Below are 14899 nucleotides of genomic sequence, written 5' to 3'. Positions count from 1 at the left end.
GTGTTATTGCTGAATTTCATGTCAGCTAGACTGGGTGTTCTAAACTTAATACGAAGCTTAATTGCTATGGTCTCATACTCGCTACCAAAATTGTCTTTAATCAGTGACACGTAACATCACAGTCTCTACAAATGAATATTTTGAAGTTCATATTCTTGCAAGGAAAATGAAGTTAGAATACTTTTTGTCATTCATAATGTTAAAGCAAATAAACGCGGTTGCGATGACAAGAAATCATTACTTCTGGTGAGGTCACAATTATTCAAACCCAGTGGCATGCTGGATATTAGGCGGAGTTCAACATGTTTTGATGGACGGCGACACCAGTTACCTAAACTGCTATAAATACCCTGTTTCTGAGACTGCACTGTTTGAAATTGTTCCCTCGTTTAGTATAATGTAACGTTAATAAATAAATTTTATTTTATCCCTTGTAGTATATGATCTCGCGGTAGTATGGATTTAGAGATGGATGTCAGAAAATTAAAACAATATAGTCTGTGTGCTCGTTGGTGCGGCCATTGTACAAGTTAATCTCCACGCCCATTGCCTACCATACAACTTGCTTTTTAAAATTATATATTAGAAAAATTATTCTAACTGCATTTCCTTTGTAAGTATGTGGATGTCTTACATATCAATGTGTAGAGCTTGGATTGTTAGATGTCACTGACTAAAAGCCATTTTGGTTTGATTTTACAGTCATCTGAATATATGGGAATGGCTAAAACATATAGACTATAATACAGTTTCGTACAACTTGGCTCAGTTTCCTAAGTCACCCAAAATAAGATTTAGGTTAACGATACCCAGCTGCAGAAGTGCCCGTGGCGGGTATTATTACTGTATATTCACATCTCTTATATAGTCACTGGTCACTGGTAATCACAGAGCTTATATTTGTTGGAAGAAAAGTACTATGCTGTAAATAAGGATATGGTTTAGAGATCTTTGATAAGACTTTAGTGCGCACAAAACTTCGTGTTTCAGATTTATGAAGTACCTACAGCCTGGGACCTATTGGACTGGGATGAATGACAGAGCTGTCCAGGAAGGTAGTATAGTATAATGCCAAGTGTTCGAATAAGTAGTCTCATTCTAGACAATGAGAACAATAATGAGAGTCACTTCTATCACATATTATCTTGCCTTTAATAATGCAACAGTAAGAAATACTGACTGCCGTCAAAGAACGGATACCATAGGGTTAAGTGTTGTTTAATGTAGTCAATAATGCATTGACATTATGGTAGGATCTGTATCTAAATAATTCCCAGAAGAATAAATTCACACCAACGCTCAACATTTGCATTAAATGATATTATCTGAAATCCGAATGTTAGGCAGTTGGACACTTTTAAAGAATTTGAAGAAAGTATCAAGCAGACTGCTGTATATATGTAAAAGTTTATACTTAACATTTATCCTTGTCTGTGCAGGTTATGAATGGAGTGACGGAACTCCTAATGACTACGTGAACTGGGCCGACAACCAGCCCAACAACCACAATAATCAGGAGGACTGTGTGGAGTTTAACAAAGACAGTGTCAAGTGGAATGACGCTATCTGTGCCCTCAGCAAAAACTTCATCTGCAAAATTAAAAAAGGTTTGTCAGTCCACGTACATTTGGAACCGATGATCCACGAAATGCTAAACAAAATTTTCATTACAGCACAACGTCTAACTTTATTTATTTTATTCGATTGGTGTTTTACGCCGTACTCAAAAAATATTTCACTTATACGACGGCAGCCAGCATTATGATGGGAGAAAACCGGGCAGAGCACGGGGGAAACATACGACCATTCGCAGGGTGTTGGTATACCTTCCCACGTACGGCCGTAGAGGAAGCCAGCATGAGCTGAATCTGAACTCACAGCAATCGCATTGGTGAGAGGCTCCTGGTCCTCTCCTTATTATAGTGTAATAATCATTGATAACTGTAACTGTGAGAAAATATTTTTGTGTTCGTGTCACCAGTTTGCAGTAGATTTTTATTTCACGTTTTTGCAAATGTTTGCAAGCATTCATTTCTTTACGTGCATTTATCGTCGTGCAGGTCTCCGTGTTCGAACAACTATCAATCCCCAGACATTCACCAATCGTAAGTCAAATTTGTATTTTTGTTTAACCGTTACCCAACCAGCCCGAGTGTTACAACATCTGTGAACAGACGGATTCATTAAACAACGTTTTCATGAAGCACATTTTGTTCTACAAGATAAATTTTAACACGTAATTACTTGATTTGGAATACCCTCTTGGTTGTAAATGCCAGGTGTAGTTTGGCACGAATTTTTAGTAATTATTCTGTGCTCACTGTCAACGATATTCGCTATTCCCTCCTGTCAGCCGCCACGTGCACCTCGTCAGGCTGGTACAGCTACAACAACACGTGCTATTACTACAGTTATTACGGACAGGAAATGACGTGGTATGACGCCAGAAACTATTGCTTGAAAAATGGCGGCGAACTGGCCAGTATCCACACAAAGGAGGAGAATGACTTTGTCATCAGTCTGGTGAGTTATCAGCGGACGATATGACAGTATAAAGGGTAAATTCAGGGCAGCGACAACAGTCTGACACTGGCAGATGTTTACACTCACTGACCGGTGAAAGCCGGCCGATGGTCAGTTTACCTCTGTTTGGGCTTTATTTTAACTGTTCGCGGAAATTGTTAAATAGTAATATACCTACCCTGGCGAAATGGTTTTAGTAAAAATTATGACACAAATGCAGCGATGTTAATTACAATTTATTACACATCAAATGTTTAGAATTATTCAAAATGATGTGTTATGATCACAATCAGTAAACAATCACATGACGCCTCATGGTGTTAGGGATGGTGTATGTCGCTACTAGTTAAGCATTTACATGATCAGTTAGAGTGAGACCCTAGCTGAGGTAATCGGTAAGGAGCCCGGATTAGACACGTTACTTGTGACTATTTGTCAATTATGACACTGTCATCGCTGGCCCCCCACATACAGCTCCAACGTACATGTACCTTCATCAATCAGCCAAATCTTGTGTCAGAAAACAATAGTTATCTATTTATCTGATTGGTGTTTTACGCAGTACTCAAGAATTTACGGTACAATAGACTTCATCATGGAGAGTAAAATCAAATAAACATGTGTGATATAGCTCTATGTGTTGGATTAGGCCTTATCTTATATGTATATGTTATTGCTATGTTCATTGTGTATGGGAGTCAGATGAAAACAAGGCGGCAGCCGAAAGAACGGCAGTTGAGTTGGAACCCTCTTGAAGTAAGGGCCTGACTGTAGCAGCGAAATAAAAATACATGTTAGACGACTAGCTGGAACCAGACAAAAGTCGATTAGTTTTTCTAAGCTGAAGACCATCGATACAGGGATCTCATAAACCTTCACATCTGAACTATTGCAGATTTCCAAGCTGTATCGCACGGACTACTGGATTGGGTTGAATGAGCTGAACCTAAAGAGCTACGAGTGGGTAACATAGATTAAATGAATAGACATTTGATCGCTTGATGTTCTTTTGTAATTTTCGTGCCTATCCGTAAAATATACTTGAATCAAATTTAAAGTTTAGTGGTTAAGTCAACTTTCCTTTAAGAGATAATTTTAAAATTGCGGAGATGTAATCAGTGTTGTCATAATCAGATTTGTTTATCGTAGGGTAAGTTTTGATGCATACTCATTAATTCTCACATGATGACCGTTGTGACCAGATGGACAGATGGCACCCCGTTGGATTATAAGAACTGGGCTCCACGCGAGCCTAACGACATGTATGGAGGAGAGAGATGTGTCAACACATTCAATTACAATGGTAAGGAAATTTTGTAAGATCTCAGGAAGAAGATCCGTTGATTCTTCATTAGGTATGACTTGGAAGTTGCAAATGACATGACGCATCTATTATGTTAGTAACAGATAAGCGAATGTCTTCTACGACGCCTGGATTTATAGTTGACTTAAAATCATGAAAATTACAAAATTTCCCAGGATTCATGGAAGTGACACCTCCAGTACCACTATACATCACATGTGGGGCTATCGTTCCAGAACAACGGTAGAGTTGGCCACGATGGAGCAATAGTAACTTGGGTTGATATATATATATATATATATATATATATATATATATATATATATATATATATATATATATATATATATATATATATATATATAGCAGCATTGGTTCAATATGACTGCCATAAAGTGGGCAACATGAACACCCTGAATGTATCCGTACCTTTCGTGAACACCCTGAATGTATCCGTGCCTTCCGTGAAAGAGGATCTTGTTGTCCCCAGGTCAATGGAACGACAATAACTGTGCTCAGAAGCTAAACTTCATCTGTAAACGTCCAGATGGTAAACACCCAGCACAGACTCTAGCGCCCACTCCCGTGACTAAGGGTGGCTGCCCCTCAGGATTCACAGCCCTGGGGCCTTGTAAGTAATCACAATGAGCTGTGATGCCACTTAAAGGCAAAAAATGTACGTAAACCGTTGCTAAACTGGCATATCTCCTGGGATAGTACCAACTTCATCTATTAATACTACAGGTAAAAATGTAAAGGCTTTTGTTTAGTAATTACGTTGTCATTTACATGTTATTTGATAGGCATTTGAAAATAATAACATTAAGGAAGACTCGTATCAGTGGATAACATGATAATGATGATGTAAATGACTGACTTGAGGACGTTTCGGGCCATCAGACGAAATCAAAAAATATTCCCATTATTGACACGGTTACAAACATCTTACATAAACACCATCTCTTTTGAGACAAACAGGGCCAATAGAAGAAAGTTAGTCATTGTTTCGCAATAGGATCATTTATGCATACATTGATTTTGTTATGTCCTTCGAACACAAACTGTTACAGCTATGCCTTTTCCACAGTATTGACCCATGTGGTCATACTGGTAACATGCATATTTCTTACTTGCATATTTTTGCATTACTCGTTTCATTATACAAGGGAGTTCCAAGTGTTTCACAATGGCATCGGATTTCACTCTGCTGAACTGGACGAGTGCTCGAACCGCGTGTCAGAAGATGTACGCCCAATCGGATCTGGCTAGTATCGCCAACTATAGAGAAATGCGTGAGTGGGAAGCTTCCGTACATCCAAATCAATTTGGTTTTAAAGCGCTTTCTGATTTACATCAAATTGATTTTAAGAAATGTCGTTAATCATGTGAGTGACATGCTTTAGGTTTTGGTGATTCAGTTTATCGGGGTGAGTGACGAATTAATGCTGTCGCACTTTTCCACCAACAAAATGGGTTTTTATCCTTACCTTGGCTAAAATAGCGACGGCATATTTAATATTACTGGATGTTCGCCAACATTCATATGTCCACACCATTTATCACCTAAGACATGCGTTTCACGAGACTTTCACTTGTTTCTTCAGAGGTCCTGGTCAGTATGCTGAATGGACGAAAAAACATGATATGGATTGGTCTGAACGACATTCAGACCGAAAATAGATTTGTGTGGACCGACAATTCCAACGTTAAATTTACCTTCTGGGACCGGGGAGAACCAAACGGAGTGGCCAAAACAGCCAAAAGTGGCCAAATAGTAAGACACCAATTCCATGAAATGAAGAGAAAGATTTGTTATTCCGTTGAGACTTCAGTGTTGACAAATTTATCAGGTGCTCTTTTTGAGAACAATTGAACATTGCTTTTAATTCATCAAAAACAATGAGCTAAGATAAATGCGTTCACTTAAGAGACGACTATAGACCATACATGAATCATGCATATGTTTAATGACCTACAAAATATCACTAAAGATAAACAACCAGATCAATGGTTTCAAATCAGTCGTTTAGATTTTTGGTACCTTGAAAGTGCTGTGAAAAGAATAATTATTCCACGTATACTGCATTTCAGGAGGATTGTGTTCAGATCTACCCTCAATACTGGAAGGCCGGTCGGTGGAGTGATGCTAAATGTTCTTTGCGTGCCAGCTTTGTATGCGAGGCTTTCAAGAGTAAGACATAACCACAGAAACAGTCCATGTGGTAGTTTACTACACCTTTTTTCCTAATCCAGCTTAAGCCATGGGTCTAGGGGATAATGGTGTAAGTTGCCCTACTTGTGATAACTATACAAGAGGTCCGATTTCCACAATTACATGTGGCCATTTTCCAACTGCCGTCACAAGTCTGATGTACTTTCTTTGCTGTAGTCTGTTAGTTTATTTTATTCAAGAAGAATGGTATAATGTAACTATTGCCAAGTTGTATGTGGGGCTCTATATGGTAACTTAACATTGATGAAATCTGTGTACAGATTGGCAAAGTATTTGTAATAACGAATGTTAATCACGTCAAGCCGTCGGCGTTGAGGCCGTATTTCACCGGTTACATGCGACCATTTGACAACTATCACATTGTCGTCGCTGCTTAGGTTTTACTCTCTATGCACTCTGGCCTTTTATTTTTGTTATTCGTTAAGTTGTTAAATAGCCTTTGAGATTTTATCATTGCGCTGTAAACTTATTATTACAAAACGGTAAAGAACTACTTTTCACTGATATTAACTGATAACATTTCCATTGCGCCACAGGTCCAAGCATTCCAATACCAAGGGCTTCCCCACAGCCACCGTTTTGTCAGAAGCCGGGTTACGTGGGCTACGGGGACAATTGTTATAAAATCGATTCTACACCGAGGACTTGGCAGGCGGCCAACACTTTCTGTACACAAAATGGCGGAAACTTAGTGTCCATAACAAGTGTATATGAGCAAGCTCTACTCCAAGTGATGCTCATCGGGAAAAGCTCCATCTACTGGATAGGTCTGTCAGATAATCAGGTGAGATACATTGGTAGATGACACCAACGCTCAATAACATTTTGGGCATACAGCGATGTATTTTCTTAATATGTTGGTCATTTAGCGGTGGTTTCTCTCGACATTTTGCTCATATAGCGGTGGTTTCTCTTAACTTTTTGGCCTTACACCATGGTTTTTTTTTTGGTGGGGGGGGGGGGGATATGTTATGAAACTTTGACAATATAACAGTGGTTTCTCTTGACATTTTGGCCGTATAGCGGTGGTATTCATTTCTGGCTTAAATCCCAATCAACCAAGAAACAAATACGTTGTTGGATGCAGCTTAAGTATGTCTGTTAGGGCTGAGGAATATTTCACTGAGATTTTTATTTAGTTAGTATAAACGCTTCTTTGCAGAACTCCGGTCAGTACAGCTGGACAGATGGCTGGCCGATTTTATACACACACTGGTCAAGAAAAGAGCCTAGCAAACTAGACGGGGAAGGGTGTGTGGCCATGATGTCAAACAGCCGATGGAACGACACCCTTTGTGTGAATAAATATCCAGCCATTTGTAAAATATCTATAGGTATGATTGTACACTGGTCTTCTCCATATGCATGTTCCACTGAACAGGAAAATACACTTACATACACAACACAGTCAGTCATGGTGGACGCCTGTTTACTTAGCCATTTTTGCACTTTTCCGAAACACTTCCATAATTTTCACAACGCATGCGCCCCTCTCTGTTCTTGTTTCACATCGAAAGAAGGGCTATAAAATGTTCAAAAGTGTATTAAAGTTAAGTGAGTCATATAGCATCTCATCCTGATAGAAAGTAAATGGCATTTATTGAGGAGTAAAGTTAATACCGGGCGTACGTTCTCACACACTTTCGAACAACTAGGCCCTGTATCATGAAAACAAAAACTCTTTCTCAATCTTTGTTTCCTCTGATATTTGACTCAATAGTAATCCTTGTTATGAATGGTATGAATACAGTCTGCTCCGAACACTTCAGTTTTCCATTAATAAAACTGCACATCGTCGTATAAATGAAACTTTCTTCAGAAAATCGCATTGAACAACAATCACATAATCTTCCTGATTTCCCGCTACAGCCAGCAAGCCTGAAACCACGCCTCTTGCCATGCACCGCCCCTGCGCTGTCAGGCAGTGGATACCGTCCTCAGTAAACAACTACTGTTACTACTACGAGGTGAGGTCTCTGCAGAGTTGGTCCGGAGCTGAGTACCAGTGTAAGAGGCGAAACATGCATCTCGTGACCATCACGAGCAAACAGGACCAGGACTTCATCACATCTATCATGTCTCAGAACAAGAATCCGTACGTGAACCTGTGGATAGGATTGGCAGCTGCTGATGATGGTACACTCCAACATCTTGATTAGATACAAAACTTTTAGTTATAAATGCACCAGGATTAAACACATTTCGCTAGCAATATTGTTTACAGAGGAAATATTACTGAAGAAGATTTTATTTAGAAAGCAGACCCTGGAGTTGTATTCGCATATTGCTGTTTACTTGTATTTGTTTCACTCTAGTGAATCTGAAACATTTTGCGCCATTTTATATCTTCTTTGTCCACAGTATAATGCAACTGCCTACACTGAAGTGCTACTATATATATCAGCACAAGTTGAGTAAGAATTTGGATTTATTGCTGTCTATTGATTTACTGGACTTTTCGAGACATATTGTTGCATACACATAACTTGATGAAATCTAAACATGTTTCAGAGACAGCACTTCCAGCGACACTACACAGTCACTGAAATATTTTGACTTAATTTGCTAAAACAGGTTTAACGCCTGAAGTGATAAAGGTGTCATCTTACACTCAGTCCTCAGATATCCTAACCATCGTGCCTTACTACAAATTTCTTCACTTTTAACCATCGTTGCGTATGAACAGGTGGGTTTATGTGGCGGGATATAAAGTTTGCTGACGGTTACACTAACTGGGCGCCATCCGAACCCAGCAATCAAGTGAGTTCATACGACGAAGACTGTGTGGAGATGAACCCGGTGACGGGGAAGTGGTATGACCAAGCCTGCTCCTCAAAACGAGGCTACATCTGCTGGGCGCCAAAACGTAATGACCTTCAAAACATCGACGTGTTTTACAAAAATAAATAAATGATTGAATGATTAGGGTTTAACGCCTTATCAAGCAGTATTTCATCAGTATCATGACAATTTGTTGCCTAAATAACAAGGATGTTTCGTGAGAATTGATTCGTGAGAGTTGTTTCGAATTATTACGTTATCACAGTTGGACATAACCTCACAGTTTCCTCATAATGCTCGCCGTCATCGTATAAATGAAATATTCCTGAGTACAGCGTCCAACGCCAGTCAAATAAATAAATAAATAAGTAAAATTATCACTAACATTCTATATTTTAAGGAGATGTTTGGATACTCTCAAAAAATAAAATTAGAATCTTTAAGTTAAAGCCATGACGTAATAAAAATGCCGTTTTTGTTTCAGTGACGTCAACCACATTGGCACCTATAACACAGCAACCAGTTACGCAAAAAAGACTTACAGTAGGCCCAGTCAATCTAAGAACTACGCCTAGGCGGATAACACAGGCGCCAATAACATTTCAACCGCAAACCAAGCGCACCTTAAAACCTCTCGTCACTTTACGTAAGCTACGAAATGTTTAAAGATGAGTTCTTTGATACATTTGGATTCATTCCATTATCTTATTGTTTTCTGCATTATCAAACTAAACGTGCTGAATTGATCTTAGCTTATAACAATATCTTTAAGTGCATTTTCCTTTAATACTATTTCATATCATTGTAAGACCTAATCTAATTATTGTTTCCAACTGACAAAACGTCATTTACCGTTCTCGTATTCTTTGCTGTATGGACATCTGATTTGGGCCTGGAATATGTTTCGGTTTGTTTAATGACCCGCGTATATCACACCGTACAAGTGTGATGGAGTGAGCTGTTCAGTACCAATCCATTTGCATCTTTCTAGGTTCACAAACATCCAGCACACGGGGAAGGTTTATTACCAGACCAATCAACAGGACTCCGTTACCTCTAGGACAGCAAGGTAATGATCCAGTAACATTCGGCAACTGTGATCAAAGTGGCAGGCCCTTGGCAGTTGAGATCGCGTGCACGAATCCAGCTGTTGCTGCCTCAGCGGCTGCTATAAGTTGTAAGGTTTGTCAGGCACCTCGCGAAGTGCGGTGATTTACTCTGGTCTCACTGGTTTCTTTCCTCCTTAGACATAACCACCGTAATATAAATGAAGCATTCATAATTATGGCGTGAAACACTAATTAAATCAATTAATAAATAAAATCAATGGAGATTTATTCAGAGAGTAGTAAATGTGGTTAGGAGTACAATTGTACAGCCGTCTGACTTAATTGATATTGATAATCCACTTCAGAGGTATATATTTTAATACCCAATAATCTGTGTTATCGTTTGGTAAAACAAAACTTCCACAAAGAATCTCCCTCTTGACACAAAAATGTTTGGATATGGACAACAACCTTCATTCTTGATAGAGAGCAATTCTATGTATAACAAAACTTTTGTCCAATTCAAAATATGGGTTGTTTATCCACCACGTTTGAATGGACGGTGTAAGTTCTAACGATGGTTTAGAGCCTAGATAAAGATGAGAACTGTCATTCTGTCTAACTCAGCAAAACCGATCTTCTCTTTACAAATATAAGTAAGGTGACGTGCTCAAATCCAGCACGAGGCGCCTATATTTTAGACAACGGCGTTTGTCATGTACTTCGCCAGGGTTTGGGGTTCCTCCTACCCTTTCTCAGGGAATCCGCCTGAATTCCTCCGTCTGAATTCCTCCGTCCACAATTTCGTCATGCCATTGAAATGGTTTAACTAAGCCACTATAAAATAAATAAGTAAATACGACGGTTTCTTTCTCTTATTCAGGTAACAATAGCAGTGGTGGTGGCCTGGGGCCCGGAGCTATTGCTGGCATTGTCATCGCTGTCGTTCTGATTGTAGCTGCTCTCGTTGGCGCCGGACTTCTTATACACTTCAAACAAGGAGCCATATTTAACTTTCAACAACGACAAAGACATTCTTCGAGCATTAACAAAGGATTTGACAACGCGTTGTACAGTAAATCGTCAGATACTGTCAACGTTAACTAGTAAGAGAGATTACTGCGTTTATCTCGTATTATCTGAAGTGTTTCAAAGGATAAGGGACTTTGTCAACTTTGGCTGAAAAGAGAGATAAATCAGCCCGTGTACTTCGTTTCATATTATCATAATTGGCAACAGCAGAACGTTTCCCTTTCTAGGACGTGTTCTTAATAACAACATAGGGTAAAAATTACAGTGTGTAAAGATTATTTGTGCCACCAAATTCATGTTGTATTTCGTTATTAATGAAATGTATTTGTAAATAAACACTGTTAAATTTGAAAATTTCAAATTGTTCATACAAATTCTCCTGCAGCACATCAACACATCCCTGTCATGCTCTCCTGACGCAGTTGGCTGATTACTACATTGTTGTTTGGTGCCATATTCAAGAATGGAATTCAATCTTCAAAATTTCCATTATTCCCTGTCTGATAATAGTAATGAAGAAGCGATTGAAAGTCCAACAAACAATGTGGAAGGTTCATCTTTTTTATACAAATATTGTTACAATGTTAATTTTTTTATCTGACATTTCTGAACAGGTTTCTAAATTAGAATATCATGAAATAACTAATATTTATTTATTTATTTTATTGGTGTTTTACGCCATACTGAAGAATATTTCACTTATACCACGGCGGCTAGCATTATTGCAGAGACCAGAGAAAACTCACAGCCACCTGCAGCTTGCTGTCACACCTTCACGCGTACGACCAGAGAAAAGAGAATTACCTGATCTAAATGTTGAGGTTTTTCTAATTTCGATGCATACGGTATGGTACACCACAAACAGCACTTTATCCACAATGGATATACATTAAAGCGTTATTCACTCACTTTCTGCCGACCGACACTTTCCCCTTCAAATTACTAATAATTCTCTTAATTCTGGACTCCGCCACCAGGTGGCTGTTCAGATAAAACAGGATTTCCCTCTATGTGCTGAATCTTATTCGTCGAGGGTTTTCTGAAAGCCGGATTTTTGGTTTCCTTATACAAGACTTCAGGTTGATGTCGCCTTTCCACATTCTGGGTATCACTTGATGTGCAGTTGTCGTCACCTTTGTTCTCACTTCTTTGGAAAAACCTGACATTAGTCATCAGTGATGGAGAGATGATAACGATTGGCTGTTGTTTTAGTGGAATGATGTTTTTGCGATATATTCATTCACGAAATCTGTAAGAGCAGGTTTGTTGTAAAACGTGTCGTTTTACCATTAAGGTATATGTCTTCATGGTTATACAATCCTTTATTGCGAAAACCATGCAAGTTAAATGCAATTGTATTAGTTTTGTTCTTCACTTTTGAATTCCAAAACTGTACACTTAAGAACGGTGTGAAACGATTGGGAGTTACTGATGTTAACATTAGACTAGGCACTCTTCCTGCCTGCTTCTGCAAATCTTCTCGCCTTGTGAGATATTTCTACTTCCATTTCAGTGGAATCGATAGGCCAATAAACGTCTTACACAATCTGGAGTGGGGGGGGGGGGGGGGTCATATTGATCCGTATGTGAAAATATTAAAAGAATACCATAATAACAAACTCTTGAACACAACAATCATTCCATGAGTTTGAATTCTCTTTTCGTGCCTATTTGTTATTACATACATCCGAATTTCGTCCAGGAAGGTGGATTACTGTCAGGTGCCAATATAAAATTCAAAGCATTACCTCATTTGCAGGCCTCTATCTTTAATTTACAAGACATAGAATGTGGCAATGACATTTTTTGCTACAAAAATACTAACTTAAATACTTTCTCTGGTATAGAGCTGTATCAATGTTCGATAAGATGTGATGTGAAGAGCGGGATACCTACACAGAAGAAAAACGGGATATTACAAACGACGGCTGCATGATACAGCAATGCAAGATTTTTAAAATATTGTCTTTATATATCTTTAGGGATTGGCGGATGGGCTTGGGTGGAATTTGACGCAACGGGCTCTGTCATGGGTGATCGTTATATAGTCAGTAGTAAGCTATTGGTGTATTGCTGTGAGTTCTTGTCAGGATAAAGCCACTGGTGAACCCCTACTTCATGGCTAGTGACTCTGGGAGATGGCCGAACAATGTACTATCAACGGGAGCGTGGCGCAACAAACAGTTTGATGTACCGCGCTTTTATAGACTCCACGGTGATAATGTGACATAAGTCAAGTACATCAAAACTCCATGTCAGCACTTTTTCAGATATCTGTAAGTGTGTTTTGGTGCCAGATTTAGATTTCTAGTTCGACTATTTAGGTTGCCTAAGAGAGACGCAGTCCTGGAGGACAAGGTCTGCTTCCTAACCCTGTGCATAACCCCGAGAAAGATAATTCGAACGTGATTTTGAAAATATTTGAGTTGTTCACCATTTTTCTTTTGTCACATTTTTAGAATCACATTGGGTTGACAAAAGGCTTTGAAGCATTCACTGTTGTGGACTGTTTGAGAAATAATAAAGTTCTTCTGAACGCTTATTGCGATCAAACTCATCCCTGATTGTAACTGACGTTTGCTCGTGCCCCCACCCTTCACCCTTCCCCACCAAGGGACAAACATATAGGCCTACTCAGTACTCAGACTGAGGTGAAATGTAACTAGCAATCGGTCGACCTCTAGTTCTACCTTGAAAAGCCACTATCATCAAAGCATCTTCTAATGTATTAATTGCCACATGCTAACCTATTGCTCACTTTGTATGCTGTATGTTGTTGACGATATGAATGCTATTGTGAAAAAGTAATGATTCAATACTATAGACCATAATGAACGTATTGTCAACCAATACAAGCACTTATATCCTTTTTCTGTGGTCACTGAAAACTGCACATTGCTTCTGCTCTGCATATTACCAACTTTTATTAGTTTTATGTCGTTTTTTAATTTATTGAGAATTTATTTGAATTAAAAACCAAACACATATGATAATATTCTTTATCTCAATAATTATCTCCAAGCTGCTTGCAGGCTTTGGTGCCATGATTCAACAACACCTGTGGATACCACTGAATAGTATCCATGGACAAGTGTCACTATAAGTATGATCTCATAGTCAGTGACAAGTTCTCTACAACCTGGTGTTTGTGATGGCTCATAAAGTCTTTGGTATGACAGAAACCAACATAGTCGCAGAAGTGGTGAGAGCGTTCACTCTTATCAGCTGTTTTAGTATGGTCTGTGTAGTGTTTGTCTCTTGCAGGACAAGTAAATTTGTAAACGGAGCAGTATCCTTTGTGTTCAATAATAACATATTTACATAACCCTATCATACTTCTAGATAATATACAAACACAAATGATCTTAAGGTATCAGGATGAGATGAAGGTGAGGGTTAGAATGATCAATTTCGATTTGAATCTTCCCATGAAGAGGATGTATCACTCTGTTTACCATGAAGACTGATATTACATTACCATGATCAGAAAGATTTTAAAAAATAATACAGATCACACACTTAATGTACGGAGACATATAGAGACACATAGTAAAATGGTATAGTCTATATCAATTTAAATGGAAATGTCAAGCGATCAATTGAATGTGATTGTTACAGATAAAAACAAAAATTTAAATCCAGTGTAGCCAATGAAATGTGGCATAAAATATGATCACTAATGATTCAGTGAATCACAATGTAATTTAATCCTAGCTGCAATTTATGAAAAATATTTTTTTATGAATGTAACTGACTCTTTCAAGTGATTTGTACATATATCTGAAGTTTAAAACTATATGCAAGGCCAGTCCTTTTACAAATCTTAAGCTATAATGCCAATGTTACATGCTGAAATATTTGCTATATCATATAACTACCGGTGCTCTTCTGTTATAATAATTACACACAAAGGGTATCACATATGATTATTGTGAGAATTGATTAGTTTCAGCATCAAGCATACCTGTCCATTTGCAC

General features: G+C 38.5%; 1 protein-coding gene across 1 annotated transcript in view; it reads left to right on the top strand.

The window, feature by feature from the left end:
• Positions 1 to 11201, top strand: part of LOC135464396 (macrophage mannose receptor 1-like) — a 33261-nt gene extending 22060 nt beyond the window's left edge. Inside the window, exons 28-44 of the mRNA XM_064741827.1 lie at positions 991 to 1055; positions 1440 to 1607; positions 2061 to 2105; positions 2354 to 2523; positions 3419 to 3483; positions 3726 to 3826; positions 4317 to 4457; positions 4993 to 5118; positions 5431 to 5600; positions 5918 to 6017; positions 6596 to 6843; positions 7222 to 7393; positions 7929 to 8195; positions 8746 to 8925; positions 9325 to 9486; positions 9832 to 9909; positions 10773 to 11201. Coding sequence (XP_064597897.1) covers positions 991 to 1055; positions 1440 to 1607; positions 2061 to 2105; positions 2354 to 2523; positions 3419 to 3483; positions 3726 to 3826; positions 4317 to 4457; positions 4993 to 5118; positions 5431 to 5600; positions 5918 to 6017; positions 6596 to 6843; positions 7222 to 7393; positions 7929 to 8195; positions 8746 to 8925; positions 9325 to 9486; positions 9832 to 9909; positions 10773 to 10996 — 2482 coding nt within the window. The 3' untranslated portion in view covers positions 10997 to 11201. The remainder of the gene's footprint in view (positions 1 to 990; positions 1056 to 1439; positions 1608 to 2060; positions 2106 to 2353; positions 2524 to 3418; positions 3484 to 3725; positions 3827 to 4316; positions 4458 to 4992; positions 5119 to 5430; positions 5601 to 5917; positions 6018 to 6595; positions 6844 to 7221; positions 7394 to 7928; positions 8196 to 8745; positions 8926 to 9324; positions 9487 to 9831; positions 9910 to 10772) is intronic.
• Positions 11202 to 14899: the final 3698 nt, after the last annotated feature.

This window comes from Liolophura sinensis, chromosome 1 (assembly GCF_032854445.1).
Source record: "Liolophura sinensis isolate JHLJ2023 chromosome 1, CUHK_Ljap_v2, whole genome shotgun sequence".
NCBI lineage: Eukaryota > Metazoa > Mollusca > Polyplacophora > Chitonida > Chitonidae > Liolophura > Liolophura sinensis.
This window is presented reverse-complemented; position numbering and strand designations above follow the sequence as displayed.